Here is an 18,243-nt window from a genome sequence, read left to right as displayed (position 1 = left end):
AATTTGTTAATTTAACTAATACCCCCAAATATTTTTTTTATAAATTGTAAAAACACCCTAGTAACCCACATTTACCAGATTCCGACCACCACTGTTGGAAGCTGGCCAGAATCTGATATAATGGCACACTACCAGCTGAATCTGGCCAGTAGTGCTCCGATCTAGCTTTTTCCAGCCAGATCTATGGTGGTGGATCTTGCCGGAAAAGGCCAGATTTACAGCCAAAGATCTGGCCGTAGCCAGTCATCAACGACGGACAAGATTTGGTCGTTGTTGACCATCAACGACAGTCATATATTTGACCGTCGTTGACGATCAAATGCGACCAGATCTGGCCAACAATGGCCAGATCTAGCCGTAGATCTGGCCTTTTCCGACCAGATTCATCGTGGATCTGGCCGGAAAAGGCCATATCGGTGCACAACCGGCAAGATCTAGCCGGTCATGCGCCGATACAGCGACTCAGGTGGTGGCCGGCTGTCTGTATTTAATGGGTGAGTTGGAGGTGTTTTTGTTAACTTTTAATATTTTATTATAGGGGTGTTTAGTAAATAGACAAACATAGTGGGTATTTTTGTTAATTTTCAAATCCTACATCATAATACCCGCTCAATTTAACTTTTTGTAAAATATTATTCTAAAAACTGTTAGAATAATGAACCAAACAGACCCTAAATAATTGAGAAAGAAAGAAAGGGAAAGAGAAAACAAGACTAGTTTGTATGTGTCTCATCTTTGAAGCTTAATTTGATACTAAGGGTTTAGTTTAGACAATTGATAGCTTAACTTTACATATATATAGTGAAAATTCAGATACGATTTAATTTGACAAGTATGCATTGAATATACATGAAGCCTAGAAGAAGGAAGAGAACTATACTGTGCATGGTAAGGACTAAATATACAATAATTTTCTAATTTGAAATGCCATAGAGAACTTCTTGCTGACTTTGATTGCAGGAAAAATTTCATGCCCCTATTGTCAAATAATAGCAAATTTGTACCAAAGAAGCAACCACAAAGTTTATAGATATTTTTAATTTGTAATTTTTTTTTTCCATATTAATATGTGAATTATGTATACAAAATTGAATCTCAAAGTTATATCTAAATAATGTGTAATTGTTTATATATATATATATTAATTAGATCTAAAATTACAGTAATAATCTGTAATTGTTCGACATATAAGTAATCGTATTGTTGGGATCACATGTTACCGTAATTTCAGTCAATAATGGCATGATGATCAGGAATTTGACTGTGCTTATAGCAAAACTCTTTTAAAAATGTGTGGAACTCAAATATAGGATTTGTCATCAACTCATTATTCATTTGAGTCTTACATGTCTGAGTTTAACAACTCGGAGACGTGATTTTGTCTGATTCTAAACCATATATAAGCGTTTACCTTGACCAAATCAAACTATCTATCGAAATAATTAAAAAGCAAGATTCTAAAACTTGGTTGTATAGTGAGACTCTAGAAGTAGAGGAATATTCAACCCTTTGAAGGAGTATTTTAACGACCATGCTTAAATTTTACTCATAAGCCATAGCTTAGCTTCCCTTCTGGAACCATCGTTTGTTATGTCAAATATATTTTCTAAAGTACCTACTTCCAAAATCCCCATCATCAGATTCTATAATCAACCGCCAAGACAATTTTTTAATAATTAATGAAGTTATGCCGTATTCATTTGGGTACCCATTGACTTCTTTTTTAAAAAACGGCTTTTTTTTTTTTTTTTAATGACGTGGCTAATCCTTAAAATCCACTAAAACCTACAAGCTTAATGGATCAGCCGGTAGTACAAATGTTACAATTAGCCATTGCGAGGACTTGAACACAAGACTTCTAGGTAATCCACTCAGAAGTTAAAGTTTTGTTATCTGACCATAAAAATATAATAGTTTATAGAAGATAAAATCTATGACAATTTTAGAGGTTTACGTGTTAAAAACTTAGAGAAAATCTACGAAAGTTTTAGAGTTTAAATGTTAAAAAGTTTTACGTCCACAAATGAGAAGGGATACGTGTTTTCTGAATTTTGTATATGTTTTCGCTGTCAAGGAAAGTTGAATGAAGATGAAATTGAGTGAATTACGGGGTATTGAAAATATCAAGTTTGATTATTAATTTGGTGTTAATTACTTTACCTGCTCTACACTCTACATCTTCGGTTAGAGGACTTCTATACAACCTTAGACATCACATTAATTGACTAATAATATGGATTGGAATTCAAAGTCTCTAGACATCAATTAAATTCAATAGTTTGGACAAAAAGGTGAAATTTGAATTAAAATTCAGTAATCAAGGTCTTCACGGTCAGAGTCCATGTATTACTGTCAGAATTAATATATGGAATTGTCAAAATCAATTTAATTTTAGTTATTACGATACTTCAGGTAGTGATGATACATTCTAAAACATTAAATATCACTAAGATTCAATTTTCCAACTAAAATAAATAACTAACATTTTCTATACTTCCAGTATAATATAGCTCGCAACTTAAGTTAACACAGGAATTCATTAAGTAAAGGGTTTACATTGTATGCTAGCTGCTTCGATATCAAGTAGCGTCTGTAACTATATATTTATTGTCATATAATCCATGGAGAATATCTACATCATTTATCTTGATGGACAGCTATGGATTTCATGTTCCTTCTTGATTTGTCTTCTGAGCTTAATAGCATGTACAATCTCTTGAGGTGATTGACCCTTGGATTAGGTTTGGATCACCATACTCAGTTGAAGGTGTCCCTTGTCTCATAGGAACAAAAGTACTGATCTGTGTGCTGTGAATAACTTGAGGGACTTGTTGGGTAGTGGAGAAGGTGTAGCTGCCCCTAAACCATGGACATGGATGCCAATTTTTTCTTTGAAAGTATGGGCCATAAGATCCTTGGAAACAAAGATTTAATAAAGTACGAATTCTTGTCAATAATGATGATCTGGGATCCGATTCTTTCATGACTTCCCTATGCTCATAAACGAAAGTAACCATGAAAAGATAAGAGCCAAGATTGAGTAGTGCCAGCAATGAGAAACAGCCCCCAAAAACTATCAAGGCCAAGGCTTTGAGAAGAAACTAAGGTGCTTGGGTAGGGCAGCTTTTTCTTAAACCATGCATCTTCAATTTTGTTCATTTTTGTCCTTCGGTAACATTAAGATCGCCCTTGAAACATCAGTACTAGAGGTGAACCAAGCGGAAAGGCCTATAATTCACCAAAAAAAAAAAAAAAAAAAAAACCTATGAGAAACTAAGCACATTTAGAAGAAGGAAGAAATTCAAGAACTAAAGAGAGTTTAAAGAACTTACAAAGCCAAAACCGACAGTATTAAATGAAGGTTCAATCATGGTATATTTAGAGCAATATTTCCCAGAAGCAGCTTAATGTAAGGGACTTCATCAAAAGCAGCTGCATACCCCCATTTGCAGTTCCGTTTTCAAAAAGGGCATCCCATTCTTCTATTGAATCATAAACCCGTAGATTTTTTTCGTTAAAGCCTAATTCTTTCAAGATTCCCACAACAAAAGAACCCTGCTGGAACCCAACATTTTCCCCTCTCTTTATCCACTTTTACATCACCATAGTTGGCTGAAGCCTTTGCATTGTAAGAAGTGAGGTCAAGCTAGCTATAAGCTTTGGGTGAGTATGAGGACTACAAAAAACCTACAAATCACCACAAACCGACCAAATTGCTTATCACTCTCTCTCTGTAATTACAATTTAAGAAAATAAGGACAACAACAAATGTAAAAGTCTTGCATTGTTGCGGAAAAGGGATTACCTATAGTATAAGATATAAAATGATGAAGGGAACTTACGGTGTGAAAAGACCATGGTTGAGAAGGAGAACCAAAAGTTGTTCCAACTTGGTGTTCAGGCGGACCGCGAAAATCTTCATGATTCTATGCTCAAGAACCCAAATGACAAATCCAATGAAAAGGAAAAAACAAGTACTTGTCAGCAAAGGTCCCATGTCAGAGGCTTCAAGAACACCCATGCATTTTCTTGTTGTTGTCTTTGATTGGCACAACCATTGATACTCCAGATTCGGTATATGGTAAAGTAAAGTCACAAATCGTGATCTGTTCCCCACAATTGTAGTATCTCCACCACGGCATCAAATTTCTGCTCATATTATGGAAAAAGGAGATCAAATTAAGTGTCATTATATCAAGTCTATGCAATCCTAATGCTTGCAACAATTTTATGAGCAATTCTTTTAAAAGGATAAGGAATTTTACCCCAAGCTTGACTTGATAGATCATATCGTTATATGAACCGCTAGTGGCATCAGGCAGGCCAAAGGAATGAACTCATAATTGATAGCATATGGCAATACTTGCATTACATCATTAAAGACATCAATGCAGTAACCAGTGGCTATTGTTTTGTTAGTAATAGGATCCGTTATGACTTTACAAACTCACTAAAGCCAATAATCACCGGCACGCCTATGGTATGTCTTCTATTAGTTGGAATTTCCCAAACCTTGGAACAGTGTAGAGTCCCTGGCCATATAATAAGCCCAAGATGAGATTTTGAAGTAGAATCTATACTTGTTAAGTTCAATTTCTTCATAGTCTTCTCTAGAGTCCAAAACAATCTCTCTTTCTCCATTACCATTCACTTTGAGTATCTGAAAAGTAATGACTGCAACTGCCCATCAACAAACGTGTAATCTCTAGTGAGGCTTTGAAATCTAGTTACTGATAATGATTCAAGAAGTTTAGGACCATTCATGGAGACACCAAAAGCTTCAAGGTCTGTTGCATTGGTGGAAACATTTTTCATATCAAAGCCAAAGTTTGTAGTGTCAGCGTTCTCAACTGCCATAGCTAGTGCCATTATAGCATCATAAGCCAACAGTCCAAAAATGTTCGGTTCAGCATCAACAAGGCTTGGATTTTCCTGATGGAATTTTCTCTTCCATCGAAGTTGAAAACCATCAAGCGCTGTTGTTTTCGAAACATAAGGCCTTACACCCAACACTCCTTGCATTGATTCAATCACCGAAGGCTCCAATGAACCAAACAAATTAGTTAATCCATCAGTAATGATCCAAACATACCCTTGATTCATCATTCCAACTTGTTTTGCTTTAGTAAAAAGCCTAGAGCCAAGAGAAGGCAACATGTGCACAATGAACACTCTTGTTTGCATAGTCATTAACTTGTAAAGCTCTTTAACAATTTGGTCATCAGAAACAACAGGAGAAATGACACTTCTATAAGGGACGCGTGTGTTAATAGCTTGCAATGCATCAGTTAAATAAGGTATAACTCCTTCACCAAACTCATTGCCCACATAAATGGGCACAGCTTCTCTCCAACCAAAGGCTTGAATAATTGAAGTTATGGCACCAACCTGAGAGGAGTCATTTTGCGTAACCTGGAAGAAATATGGACTTTTGAGGGAAGTAAGAGAAGGGCTTGTTGCAGAAAATGAAAGAATGGGCACTTGAGATTTGCTTCCAAGATCAATGACAAAGTTGGTTTGCATGGAATTCTCTGGTCCGATTAAGGCTTGTACTTGCACATTCTTTATCAAGTCCAGAGCTATAAATTAAATGAACAAGCAACATTCTCAGTTTTCAAAGAATAAAATTATTATATATAGATAGATATTGGTTGTATTCTTGAATTTTTCAATAAAATTAAAATAATTTGGATCGAGAACCGAAAGACAGTTTTTAATAAAGAAGAAATTTTGCAATACAACTTAGTAACTAAACTTTAGTTTCTCCCTCTATAACTTTAGAGCCTAAACTCTTAGAATTTTCTGACAAATTTCTATGTTACTAATGTTAAAACAAAATTCATCCATTTAATGACTCTGAATTTTCTTTCTTCTTCTCTGAAATGATTCCTTCACTTGCTTTGTCAAGGCTGACACTGACATGCAAGTCAAATATTCTCTGTTTATTGCCTGTACAAATTAAGATTTGTTTGTCCCTGCTTATTATTTTCTCACATGTTAGCACCAAAATTGACTATACCCTCGAGCAGCATTTGAAAATTCATGTAGACTTTTGGGCCAACTATTATACTATTGATATTTATTCCAGTGGTCAACTATGTTAATTCTTTTGTAACGTATAAAAAAAATTAACAAGTATGCATTATATATGGCCTTCATTTTTCTACAAAGTTAATCTTGAGTTCTGGTGTAAATTTTAGTTGTTTAAGAGGCAATACACGTATACTTTTTTGGTTTAATCAGTCGCTAGTAAAAGAAAAACGATTAATGAAACCATATAAGTCTGATGCTATAACAAGAAATGGCTTTAAAAAACCACCCAAAGAAGAGAGGGAGCTGTAGTTTACGTACCAGCAGCAGCTGCACCAATTACATCGCCCTTGGAGTCTCTGGTGTTAAGGATCAACCTGGTTTTGTAGTTAGAATTAGTGGCATAAAAGTCTGAAAGCGCCATGTTCATGCAGCTCAAACTCATCTTCCCCAACTCTTGATTTACGTTAAGAATCACCCCCACATTAACTGGGATTGTAGTGTTTTGTGAAATGGCTGTGTCTGTGAAGAAGATGAAAATAAATAACAGAGAAATAAAGAAGGAGAAAGAGAAAACAAGATTGGTTGGTCTGTGTCTCATCTTTGAAGTTTTGATAGCTTCACTAGTTTGTATTGTATACATATATATAATAATCAGATACGATTTGAAAAGTATGAATTTATATAGAGCGTAGAAGGAAGAGTATATCGTGCATGAGAAGGACTAAACTCCAGCAATTTCTTGCTGACTTTGACTGCGAGAGGATTCCATGCCCCTATTCTCACGCTTACTCGTAAGATATTAATTATGTGATAACACAGATTTATATGACTTGAGTATTTGTAATATATGTATATATATTCACAGTGGTTAGTTACTAAATCATTGTAATTAAAGAATCTAATGGGACTATATAACAAAAAGTCTCTAAAAATGTGTGAAAGTTTGAGATATATGATTGTTCAATAACTTCTATTTTTTATTGTGATCGAAGTATCTAGGCAAACTTCTGCATATCTCGACTTATCTTCAGAGAAAACTAGAACAGTAATCTACCGTCACGGCCCCCTACTTAAATCTTGGGACCTAGGAGACGATCTCCTACTTAAATCTTAGGACCCAAGAGGATTCGAACTTGAGACCATATGTCTTAATCACACATCACAACGCTCGTTCTACCACTTGAACTATCCAAGGTCAATAACTCATTGTTCATAGGAGTTAAACATATTGTATATTTGAGTTGAACGTACAACTTAGAGAGATGATTTAGTCTGATTCTTAAAATATGAATAGTTTACCTTGACCAAATCAAACTATCCAGAGGTATTCTAACTTATAGTACAATCAAAAGGGTATGTCCCCTCCCTCAGTCAAATTTTTTTATAAATGATATTAATTCTTCTTCTTCTTCAACCATATATAATAATTCAAAGTCAAAATGAATCAAGTAATTCAAAAGCAAGAACCTAAAACTAGGTTGTGCAGTGAAAGGACTGTAGAAGTAGACGAATATTTAACACTTTGAATAAGTTTTCACATAATGCTTAATCATCAAACCGTAGCTTCCCTTCCAGGAACCACCTGTTTGTTATGTTAATACTGTTTCTTCTTAGTTATAATTTTTTTTTCTTTTTTTAAAGGTACAATAAACCAGGGGGTTTATATGCATCACTTTTAAGTAGTCATTGAATTCTTTTTTTATATACATATTCGGATCTTCGATGCAACGTTCGGATATTTTCAACTTGTAAAACTTTCGACAATTTCTCATTAAGAAACAAATTCGGATATGTTATATTAATCAAGTTGGATTATAAATTATGACTTAATTACTTTAGCTATTCCACAGTCTTGGGCAAGTGGTCTTCTAATCTAACCGTATACGTCATATTAATTAACTAATTATGTGGAGCTATGGATAGGGGTGTAAATGAGTCAAGCCGAGCTGAGTTTTTGGCTTAACGAGCTCGGCTCGTGTGCTACAGGATCGAGCTCGAGTTCGAGCTTGATCCTGTCGAGTCAAGAAAAAAGGGGCCCGAACCGGCTCGCGAGCTCCTAAAACAAAAAATGAAAAACTGTTAGCATTGACCCAATTCATCAATGTGTTAGTAATTAAACATTCAAGAAAACCAAAACGGATTCAAAGCTCACTAAGATACATATTCAAGATTCTTCCCAACTCATGAAATATTTTCAACAAAAATTGTTTACTCACCAAATTCTTCCTTCAATTTCTGACCTGCGACAACAAGAACACGTGATTAGGGGCATCACTTTCATGGTGGACCAAAGATTTGAGGGTTGAAGTGGATTTAGGGGTTTATGGTTTGCGTCGATTTGGGGGTGAAGAAATTGTTTCAATGTCTGCACGATGGAGTAGTCATTTCTCCGACTAGTTTTTCGATCGATGACAGCAACAAGGCGGGATAAAATTGGTTGATTCACAGTGGAGAGGTTTAGGGTTCGTTTGCTTAGTGTTTACGATTTGGGGGAGAAAGTGTCGTGTTTTACCATTTTTTATAAAACTAACCCAAAGGTCCTTACGACGAGTTCGAGCCACACCAAGCTCGCAAGCTCACGAGTTGAGCCTCCCCCTGTTCGAACTCGACTCACTCACGCCATTGAGTTCGAGTTGAGTCAACTCGACTCACTGTGAGTCGAACTCTTAACGAGCTTCAAACGAGTCAAGTCGAGCTGGGTCGCGAGCCGTTCGACTCGTCTGACAGCCCTAGCTATGGATTTGGAATAATTCAAAGTCCCTAGACATTCAGAAGGAGATGGAATTTGAATTATTTTGTGAGCAAGGTCTTACTTCGTGGTCACAGTCCATGCATTACTGTCTCAATTAATATTGGAATATCACAATAAATTTAATTTTTTAGGAATATATCTTGCAGAAAAGTTATTACGAAACTTCTCAGTGATGATTAGGCCAGACTGGAATTTAGAGTAGAATCAGAACTGACAGATATCTGGGTTCCAATTTCAATTCCTACCCAAAGCCGGCCCTCGCAGGAATTTTGAATTAGAATTCTGTAAGCAAGGTCTTACTCGTGGCCACAGTCCTTGCATTACTGTCGGAATTTGTATTGGAAACAACGAAGAAAGAAAGAAAAGAAAAGGATTAATGCCTTATAACTAGAAGACTTTCAATATGGGTAGCTCGATGTTGTAAGGAAGAAAGACGCCTTCAAAGAATGAAAAATTAAAGAAAAATGTATAAGCACAAAGAACGGTCAATGGCAAATCTCCAAGGAACCTCCCGAGATGATGACTTCATTTGATCTGTAATCATTTGTAATTTACCCCAAAATTTTCGATTAATTAGTTCATTGAATTCCTTTTATTAAGGCATGTTTGATACGTCACCCTGTATAGTATTAGACAAACTTTGTTCTATAGGTGACTGAATAAAAGAAAGAAAAGATAAAAGCATCACTTTGTTACATCAAATATTAAATGTCTTTAAATTGGGAAAACAATTACTCAGAAATATGAACCAAATGTACAAGATTTCTAGTTAACTACTACACTAAAAATTAATTGTTTCCTCACAATACAAACAATATGCAGAAGGGTTATACGCCAGCAGTAGCGGCAGAGATGTTATTAGCACAGTACATAGAACCATAAAGACCTTGTTTTATATGTTCAGCTTCGCTCATTCATCTCTTGAAGCAGGATCCATCCCAGTTGATGGGCTATCAGCAAAATACTCCTGGTGCTTCACGTTCACACCGTGCTGCTCATTCAAATATAAAAATGGAATCACCATTAAGTGAAATATAAATGGGAAAAGAGAAATTAAAATTAAAGCACATCTGTACATTAAAAAAATTATGGTTTTCTCAATATCTTAACTAGACATCAGGAAATTAGACCGATTGCATATACTATCACCCTGACCATAAGATTTATTACAACCTTATACAACTAAACCTTATTACAACCTGAAGTTCCAGTTTAAAGAAAATTAACCATGTCCAAAACCATTTGATGGCATATATAACATGCTAAAAGACATTCAAATATTGTTTCTTTCAACCCCTTAATCTGCCTAATAGTCAAAATTAAAGGTGATATCAAACAACAAAATAATTGATTCAAGCTATGTTAAATTTAGTTCCACTCAAACATCATTGATGCACGTAATTTATCCCACAAGTAGTACAAGCATAATAGTTATATGTTCATCATATGAAAATGACAAAAGGCCACATCAATGATATAGTTTGACTTTACATTAAGAGTCACATAATCATCCCACATGTATGAAGAAATTCTCAAAGAGACAGACACTTTCAATGTTTCTCGTTCCAAAAATATCAACAACTCATACAAATATCATGTAATGTTTCAACGTTAAATTGCAGAGTTTGACATCCAATACAAACCAGAGAGATAAATCCCCCACTTCGAGTTCTTAGGAAAAATATAACTGTGATGAGACTAGCAAAGAAATTTGACTCTCAAACAAAGATGATATAAACATTTTAGTGATTACCTCACGCAGTGCCTTTGAAAGATCTTCCATTGTCAAGATTAAGCGCTTGTCCTGTTCCAACAAAAAGATTAGACAAGCCAAAAACAACCAGTACATTGTTAAAATAAAAGCAAAAGATAAAGCACCTTCTGTTGCTTTTCCCTTTTGTCCTTGACCACTGCTGCCTGCCTTGCCTTGCATTGCCTACATTAGGGTGCATAACTGCGTTATAAATCTTCCAACAATAATTCCAAATTAACACAAACAAACAAGATAACCACTACACAGCAAACTCTTAAAATAGTTTATAGGAAGATTTACTAGGTGAATTGAAAAATTTTGGATGTAATTAACAAAATGCTAGATCCCAGTAGAAAAAACAAAAAAAANTCTCAAAGAGACAAACACTTCCAATGTTTCTCATTCCAAAAATCTCAACAACTCATACAAATATCATGTAATGTTTCAACGTTAAATTGCAGAGTTTGACATCCAATACAAACCAGAGAGATAAATTCCTCACTTCGAGTTCTTAGGAAAAATATAACTGTGATGAGACTAGCAAAGAAATTTGACTCTCAAAAAAAGATGATATAAACATTTTAGTGATTACCTCACGCAGTGCCTTTGAAAGATCTTCCATTGTCAAGATTAAGCGCTTGTCCTGTTCCAACAAAAAGATTAGACAAGTCAAAAACAAGCAGTACATTCTTAAAATAAAAGCAAAAGATTGAGCACCTTCTGTTGCTTCTCCCTTTTGTCCTTGACCACTGCTGCCTGCCTTGCCTTGCATTGCCTACATTAGGGTGCATAACTGCGTTATAAATCTTCCAACAATAATTCCAAATTAACACAAACAAACAAGATAACCACTACACAGCAAACTCTTAAAATAGTTTATAGGCAGATTTACTAGTTGAATTGGAAAATTTTGGATGTAATTAACAAAATGCTAGATCCCAGTAGAAAAAACAAAAAAAACATAGATTCCAAATTATTTCAACCCCAAGATTTTGTGTGTGGTAGAATGTGCCACAAATGTTGTACTACATGTTTGCCAACTTAATCGCAAGTTCATTTGAAAACCATAGCTTTCAGGTACGTTCATCCAACTCATAAAAAAGCCTTGGAATTTAGGTCAAAGCAAGAACACAAGGAGAAAAAGTTAATAGCATACACAAGAGCATCATTTGCAACTTCTGAAACAAATTTCTGCGTGGCAACCGCTACCAGCCTAATTCTGAAAGAAATAAAATATGAAGTTAATTTAACTTGACAATATACGATATTCAAAGGAAAAGGACAAACAATCAACAAAAATTAAAAAGCTGGAGTTTTAGCGTCAAGAATTAAGCTAAACAAACAGTTAAGCAACAAAAGCATAGATTTTGCAAAGCTTCAGCATAAAGTCTACAGCTTCACTACAGGTAAATCACTTATGTAAGTTAACTCCTTCAAATTGGAAAGCACACCAACAAAAAAGCTACAAGAAGAAACATAACTTTCAGCCTTCCTGAAATTTTGCTTCCTTCCAAATAAAATAAAGATTTGTTTCAAACGGTTTATTTCTTTTATTTATTTTTTCTTCAAAAAATTTCAAAACTATGCTATATCAAGATAAGAACTTGAAACATATATAGCTAAGTCAGCACTTTCCTCGAGCTCTTAATTCAGGATTCAACACTAGCCACCTAAAAACAAGGTTCGGAAGAAGTATTTGAAACCCCAGGAACAAAATTCATGTTTAAAATCGAAAAAAAATAAAGAAGAAATACCTACAATCTAACATCGGGACATTGAAAACCGCTCTTTGCTAAGTAATGCTCCACCAATTCATCAGGTATCTGTTAAAGAAAGAAAAAGAAATTAAAACAGAGACGAATCGGTAAATAAGAAAGAAACAGAAAAAATAAATAAATAAATAGAAAATTACAGTGGGAGTGTAGTCCATTAGAGAAGCGAGGAAGTCGGTGAGAGCAGCATCGTCGTCGTGACGTCCGTCGCTCGATTGCTGGTGGTTATGATTCATCTTCTCTTTCTTTTACTCTGGCCTTACCCTTTCCAAAATTAACCACCTCTCTCTAGATCTATTTATATATAGCGCCTTTAATCCTTATTTCACTTATGCTGAATTTTTTTTTTTTTTTAATTCAAATATTAATAGTAATAAAAATATAATAAGGTTCATTTTTAAATATTTATAATATAAAATAATAAATTTTCTGCTTAATACGACTTTAATATCTATGACCCCTAAATCATAATATGTATAAAAATTATCCGCTCATAGGCAAACTAAGAGGATTACAAATTAATAGAACGCATGATCTCAAATTCAAATTTCCATTAAGCTCAATAGCTCCCTTTAAAGATTTTTCGAACTATGCGTAATCCAGACATGTCAGTTACTAAAAAAAATGTATAAAAATTATAATTTATAGGAATATGCAAAATAATTTGTTTATATTTAACTTTGGGTTTTTCAACGATATAATAGTATAATAATTTGTAAACTCTTACCGTAAAACTTATAAATAAAAACCTAAAAATTTATAAAATGTTCATATTCACTGATTTGTCATAGAAACTTTGTAATAGAAACCTTCACATGGCCTTGTGTAGGTTTGCAATTTCTTTCAAGTCGTTGTAATCCAAAGGCACAAAGCATTATTACAAAGGAGGCCAATTAACAATTTAAATGGATGTTGCAAACACATATATGCAGACTTTGGAGGATTTTATTGCGTTAAAGAACACAGACTGAAACAAATCTTTAATCTCAGTTTGCCAAAAACTCAAACTCGGAACGCCGAACATTCTGTGAAGTTCCATTTAACAAGAAAATATTGTCGTCTAGTATTGACAGCTCTATATTGATGAAAAAAGGGAAAAAGAAGGTAAAGAGTTGAACAAATCTATCTCGACTTCTGTTGGCAATAATGTAGAATTCCGTGGACATCGATAATGCCAGGAGGAAACACAGGATCAGTTGCAGCTCTCACAGCAACTTTGGCTACGGCAGTGACATTAGCAGGAGGAGTGAACAGAGGTCCAACAAGCGGCAACTGATTCAATGGTTTAGCGTGTTGGAGAACCTGTTGAGGTTTCAGTATAAGCTAATCAATAACCCATGAGACATTAAGTTCCCTGACGCATTATAAAAGTTGAGTTTTGACTCTCATATCTTTCCTCTGCTAAAGCAAAAACTAAAACTGATTTATATTTAGGGCAGAAAATCTAGAGTCTTTTTTCAATGTTTAATAGCAACTGCATCAACATAAAATAGAAACAGATAAATATATGATATGAAGCACAAGCCATTTACCGTCTCCAAAGGAGAACCAACTACGCCTAGAGGTACTTTCATGCTCCCAACAGTTCGAGTTCCATATATAAACCCAGGCTTCAAAATCACTCCTGGAAAATAAAGAAAGACATGTGAATGTTAGTAACACACTAGAACTATTACCTGAAAATTCAGTCTCCATAGCGCAAACCACAAAACAATTTTAGTTTCTCATGCTAGTGGTAGTAGAACACTAGATCATACTAACAAAGACCTATACATCGCAAATCCATAGCTGGCTTTTTCAAAATTGATACTGCTATTCAAATTCAAAAAAAAAATCTACACTTGTTGGTTCCTCTCTCAATTCTTATATAGTTGAATTAAGACTAGAGCAACAAATTAGAGAACTACTAAAAGCTTACTACTTGAGATGAGAAAACTCACCTCCATAAGGGAATTTGGTCAGTAACTCTGTTTCAGCAGATTTCTATACAAAATGAAAATAAAAGGTTAGGAATGAAGGTTATTTGGATCCTTGGGAAATAATAATTATAAGATTTAAGAAATAAGACCATTCCAATTCTCAACAGCTTCTATTGATTCTTAATACCAATTAACTACCAGCAATACCAGAAAAGATTACCTTTCCCTCATAATATCCATGCAGCAAGTAATTTGCTATGCCAAAATCAGCAGCAGATATATAAACAAATCTTTTTACACCTGCATGAAAAAAAAATGAAGGGTCAATCAACCAATGAAATTGGGTAAATTAATATATTGCATTGAAAGAATCAAACTCCATTCTTTAATAGTCCACTCTACCGAGCAGGTGTTTGTTACCACCTTCCCAACACTCCCAAATAACCAGATCATGTTTCTATACATGATTGGCCAAATCTATATAAAGTAAAATTTCACAAATAAAGAAGGCCAAAAAATAATTTCCCACTCTGATAGAATTTTATTTAAGAGCATGTCAAACAAAAGGAACCGTCAAGTGATCTGATCTGAAGTTCAAAAGAAAATAGGTATTATATTGTGAAAACTGCTAGGTTAAAGAATTTTTAACTGTATTTTACTTACCTAAGGTTATTAAGTAGCATGAAAATAAGCACTAAGAAACAAGAACAAAGAAACATAAGAAAAAGCCTCACTATGTAAACAATAGCACACCTCAGTTGCATTTAAAGATCGTAAAGAGCAATTGGTACACCTGAGGCAAAATAATCCCATTCTCTTGGTGTATAATAGACTACTACTAGAAAAACTTTCAACTTTCAGAGTTCTTAAGTTATTGACTGTGTCACATTGGATGAGATACGACATCAGTCATCAGTAATATGTTTTGTCTAATGCTTCTTGGAAAATATCATTCATACAATTCTAAACCACCTTTTGTAGATATCACCTTAACTTAATTTAAAAAAAAACAAGCTAAACAACTATATATTTATACCTTTTTCTGAAGCAGCTCTAATTGCATTGATGTTTGCAGTCCCATTGATCTTATACATGTAAGAGTTGGATCCAAAACCACCAACACAGGAGATCTAGAATATTAAATTCAAGTTAGCCAGAGAAACTATCATCTCACTAGTGAAAGCAATAATGACAAGATGATCAGATCCAAAGTAACTAGCAAATCAAATAATTATATAACAAATAGAATTTTTATGCAGTTAAAAACAGTTCCCTACTGTCCTAAAGAGTTAGTGTGTGTGTATCCACAAGCATAGATTTGTCATTCCCAAACTAGCTCTCTATTGAAGGATTAATAGGAAACTTACAATAGCAGTCACCCCATTCAAAGCTTCCTTCCATGAATCAGGTGAAAGAAGGTTTCCTAGAATTGCAAGACAGATTACAGTTATTATTTATCAAGTATAAGGTCCTCATGATAAGCACTAGCCAAGAATTAGTACCTTGATGCCAAATTACATTGTTAGCCCAGGAATCATGTAAAGATGATCGACCAGACCTGAAAGAAAGAAACACTCACTTTAATGAAAATAGGATGAATAAGATGCTATACAAGATATTAAAAGGCTATGTAAGTGTTAACTTAACCGGCAAATATTAGCATATGGAGGCAAAATTATTGGCATCCACTTGGTTAACAATAACCAACAATCAGAGCCTACAAGTGATTTATAATCATAGAGGAGTCTAATACCTGCTAAGGCTAGCAACAGTGAGACCACGGTCCAAAGCTTCTCTACAAATATGTGATCCAACAAACCCATTGCCGCCCAAAACAAGTAACTGAATCAAATTACATGTCAGTCAAAATGCAGGAAAGCAATCAAAGCATACAATAAAACAACAAATCACAGGGATGGGAAAGCAAATTCTTCGCTGCAACATTACCTTCTCTGATGGAGACGGGGGCACATCTACTGTTTCCGCTTCCTCAACCTTAAGTTCATCAACCTTATTAGAATCATTCGACAGATATCTCCCATTCCTTGACGCAGTCACCGCACTGTTTCAATAGAAATGTGAGTACAGGAAAACTACGACACAGTTCATAATAATTAGCGAGAGAAGGCATTCATTAATTCATTCAATTTTTTCACCACAGCTAACAAATGCCACTTACAGAATTCAAGCCAAAGACAAAACGAAAGTGCAATGATGTGCTATGTAAAGTAGAGTCACAGAGACATTATGTACCGCATTGGATTCAATGATGGTAAAACAAACCCATAAGTAACGAAATATTCCCAGAAACTCAAATCAATAGTTTATATGATTCATTAGTAAAATGCACAAAATATTTCCCACCACAAGCTTTGGATTTTAATAGTTATACTGAGAATGCAAATTCACTTCAGCTCCACTCTTTTACCTCAAAAACTAAACACATACATATGCAAATTTTCCAAAACCCAGAAAAAAGAAAACGCATAATCATACGTAACCGAAGAGAACAACACCGATGAAATTTTGTAACTTTATAAGAAACATAAAGAAGAAAAGATTTACTTACTAGAGTCCAGACGGTGATGGTTTTGAATGGATCAACCGTGACACGATGGTCCTCATTTGATACTTCTCAATTTCTGTTCACTCTAATATTTTGTTTCTTAATTTCGTTTAAACCGGTTTTCGGCCCCGAGAACTGGAGAAGTATGGCTTGTTCACAGAGAAAAACACATGGCGCGTAACGCTGATGACAGGTAGCATAACACATGTGGCTCGATGCGAGCCTAGAGATAATAAGGGTAGTGTTGACACTTGACACATTTCGGTAGACGGTAAGATGCGCGTGAGCGCGTGCATTTGTTCTGATGATCATTGGCTTGGGCTCCACAAATTGTAGGTACTCCCAAATTTAATGGGCCTAAATGAAGTTTAATGGGCCTCATTGGGCTGAATTACATCATCCAAAAGTTCGGCCTCGGACAAAATTACAGGCCATTTAGATAAGCCTTGTTGGCCCAAAATTGAAAACAGTGGGCTTATTTAAGTCCCATCAAATTTATTTGTAAACCCCATTAATAATTAAATTTATTTTAAAAAATTTAATATAAATAATTTTATATCTTAGGCTTCCTTATTATATAAGGATTATTAAACAACTTACGTACAACTGGAAAAGCAATCTCTCTCTCTCTCTGTCTTTTTTCTTTTTTTTTTTCTGATAATAATTCATTTTCATCGTGTAAGTCCTGTTCATTAATCATCAATTTTAGAATGAGAAATCACAAAAAAATGTAATTACATCTAGGTGATCGATGATTCAATAAAAACTTTTAGGTATGTTATTCAAAAGATTTTGAATTCGAATCTCTCGACGATTGTTAATAGCGGTAATCACTGGAATTCTTATTCGACCGATAGTTTCAAGGTCTTAGGATAATAGTTAAGATACGTGTAAACTGGTCCGAACATTTCTAATCATAAAAAAAAAAAATAATAATAATAATAACAAGAAGATGTATTACTTACCATGTGAGTTGGTTGATAAGATTATCAGTGTTTGAGGTTATAAGTATGACCAGTAATTATCAAACTAATTGTGCATATTGAGATGATTAAATAAGGGAATAATTAAATAACATGCAGATTTGATCATATATTCCAGTGTCAAATTGCCAACTGAAACGAATCCAAAATATGAAGATACTCTTTAATTATTCATCTAAACCAAAACAAAAGTAATATGGATTATATGGTGGCCTCCCACACTGGATATGAAACTTGAGCTAGAAAATACAAATCCAACCATGCATCTAAACAGGATTAAAAATTAAAAGAAGTTGGTTGATCAAGAGCTCAAGAGTCGAACAATATAAAGAATTGAAATCCACTCGCTAGAGCAAGTTGGAGAGGCTTGTTCTGATAGCAGTAGCACAGCAGAGTGGTGGAAAAAGACAGAGTATCTAAGATTTCATGGTCCCTCACCTGATGCATTTATATAGTACTACTATA

The 18,243-nt window shown here is 34.5% G+C and overlaps 2 protein-coding genes and 1 pseudogene across 4 annotated transcripts; all 3 read right to left on the bottom strand.

Moving 5' to 3' along the window:
- Positions 1 to 3,308: 3,308 nt before the first annotated feature.
- On the bottom strand, positions 3,309 to 6,802 carry LOC116134919 (annotated as a pseudogene).
- Positions 6,803 to 9,458: 2,656 nt separating this feature from the next.
- On the bottom strand, positions 9,459 to 12,594 carry LOC116134899 (transcription initiation factor TFIID subunit 10). Of its 3 annotated transcripts, none has more exons than XM_031420586.1 (6): positions 12,451 to 12,594; positions 12,297 to 12,361; positions 11,695 to 11,757; positions 11,256 to 11,313; positions 11,131 to 11,181; positions 9,459 to 9,776 (listed from the first exon to the last, which is right to left on the bottom strand). In XM_031420586.1, exons 1-6 carry the CDS (start codon positions 12,544 to 12,546, stop codon positions 9,696 to 9,698), a joined length of 414 nt encoding a protein of 137 aa, XP_031276446.1. In that variant the 5' UTR covers positions 12,547 to 12,594; the 3' UTR covers positions 9,459 to 9,695. The 3 variants fall into 3 exon arrangements, with proteins under 3 accessions (XP_031276446.1, XP_031276447.1, XP_031276445.1); XM_031420587.1 differs by lacking the exon at positions 11,131 to 11,181 and adding an exon at positions 10,539 to 10,589; XM_031420585.1 differs by lacking the exons at positions 11,131 to 11,181; positions 11,256 to 11,313 and adding exons at positions 10,539 to 10,589; positions 10,664 to 10,721 and having other exon boundaries at positions 9,460 to 9,776.
- Positions 12,595 to 13,274: 680 nt separating this feature from the next.
- Positions 13,275 to 16,997, bottom strand: LOC116134895 (uncharacterized protein At1g32220, chloroplastic). Its single transcript, XM_031420581.1, has 10 exons — positions 16,799 to 16,997; positions 16,177 to 16,291; positions 15,983 to 16,071; positions 15,732 to 15,787; positions 15,597 to 15,652; positions 15,266 to 15,359; positions 14,450 to 14,529; positions 14,251 to 14,293; positions 13,843 to 13,934; positions 13,275 to 13,612 (listed from the first exon to the last, which is right to left on the bottom strand). The coding sequence occupies exons 1-10, from the start codon at positions 16,852 to 16,854 to the stop codon at positions 13,433 to 13,435; spliced, it is 861 nt and encodes a 286-aa protein (XP_031276441.1). The 5' UTR covers positions 16,855 to 16,997; the 3' UTR covers positions 13,275 to 13,432.
- Between the last annotated feature and the right edge of the window lie 1,246 nt (positions 16,998 to 18,243).

This window comes from Pistacia vera, unplaced genomic scaffold, assembly GCF_008641045.1.
Source record: "Pistacia vera cultivar Batoury unplaced genomic scaffold, PisVer_v2 Contig292, whole genome shotgun sequence".
NCBI classification, from domain to species: Eukaryota; Viridiplantae; Streptophyta; class Magnoliopsida; order Sapindales; family Anacardiaceae; genus Pistacia; species Pistacia vera.
This window is presented reverse-complemented; position numbering and strand designations above follow the sequence as displayed.

Coding starts and splice junctions, on each gene's coding strand:
- LOC116134895 (XM_031420581.1), bottom strand. CDS start 16,854: ATGAGGACCATCGTGTCACGGTTGATCCATTCAAAACCATCACCGTCT. Junction 15,360..15,596: donor TGAATGGGGTGACTGCTATT/GTAAGTTTCCTA, acceptor TTAATATTCTAG/ATCTCCTGTGTTGGTGGTTT. Junction 14,294..14,449: donor ATGGATATTATGAGGGAAAG/GTAATCTTTTCT, acceptor CATTTTGTATAG/AAATCTGCTGAAACAGAGTT.
- LOC116134899 (XM_031420586.1), bottom strand. CDS start 12,546: ATGAATCATAACCACCAGCAATCGAGCGACGGACGTCACGACGACGAT. Junction 11,182..11,255: donor AAAGGGAGAAGCAACAGAAG/GTGCTCAATCTT, acceptor TTGTTGGAACAG/GACAAGCGCTTAATCTTGAC. Junction 9,777..11,130: donor TTTCAAAGGCACTGCGTGAG/GTAATCACTAAA, acceptor TTGAATGAGCAG/CACGGTGTGAACGTGAAGCA.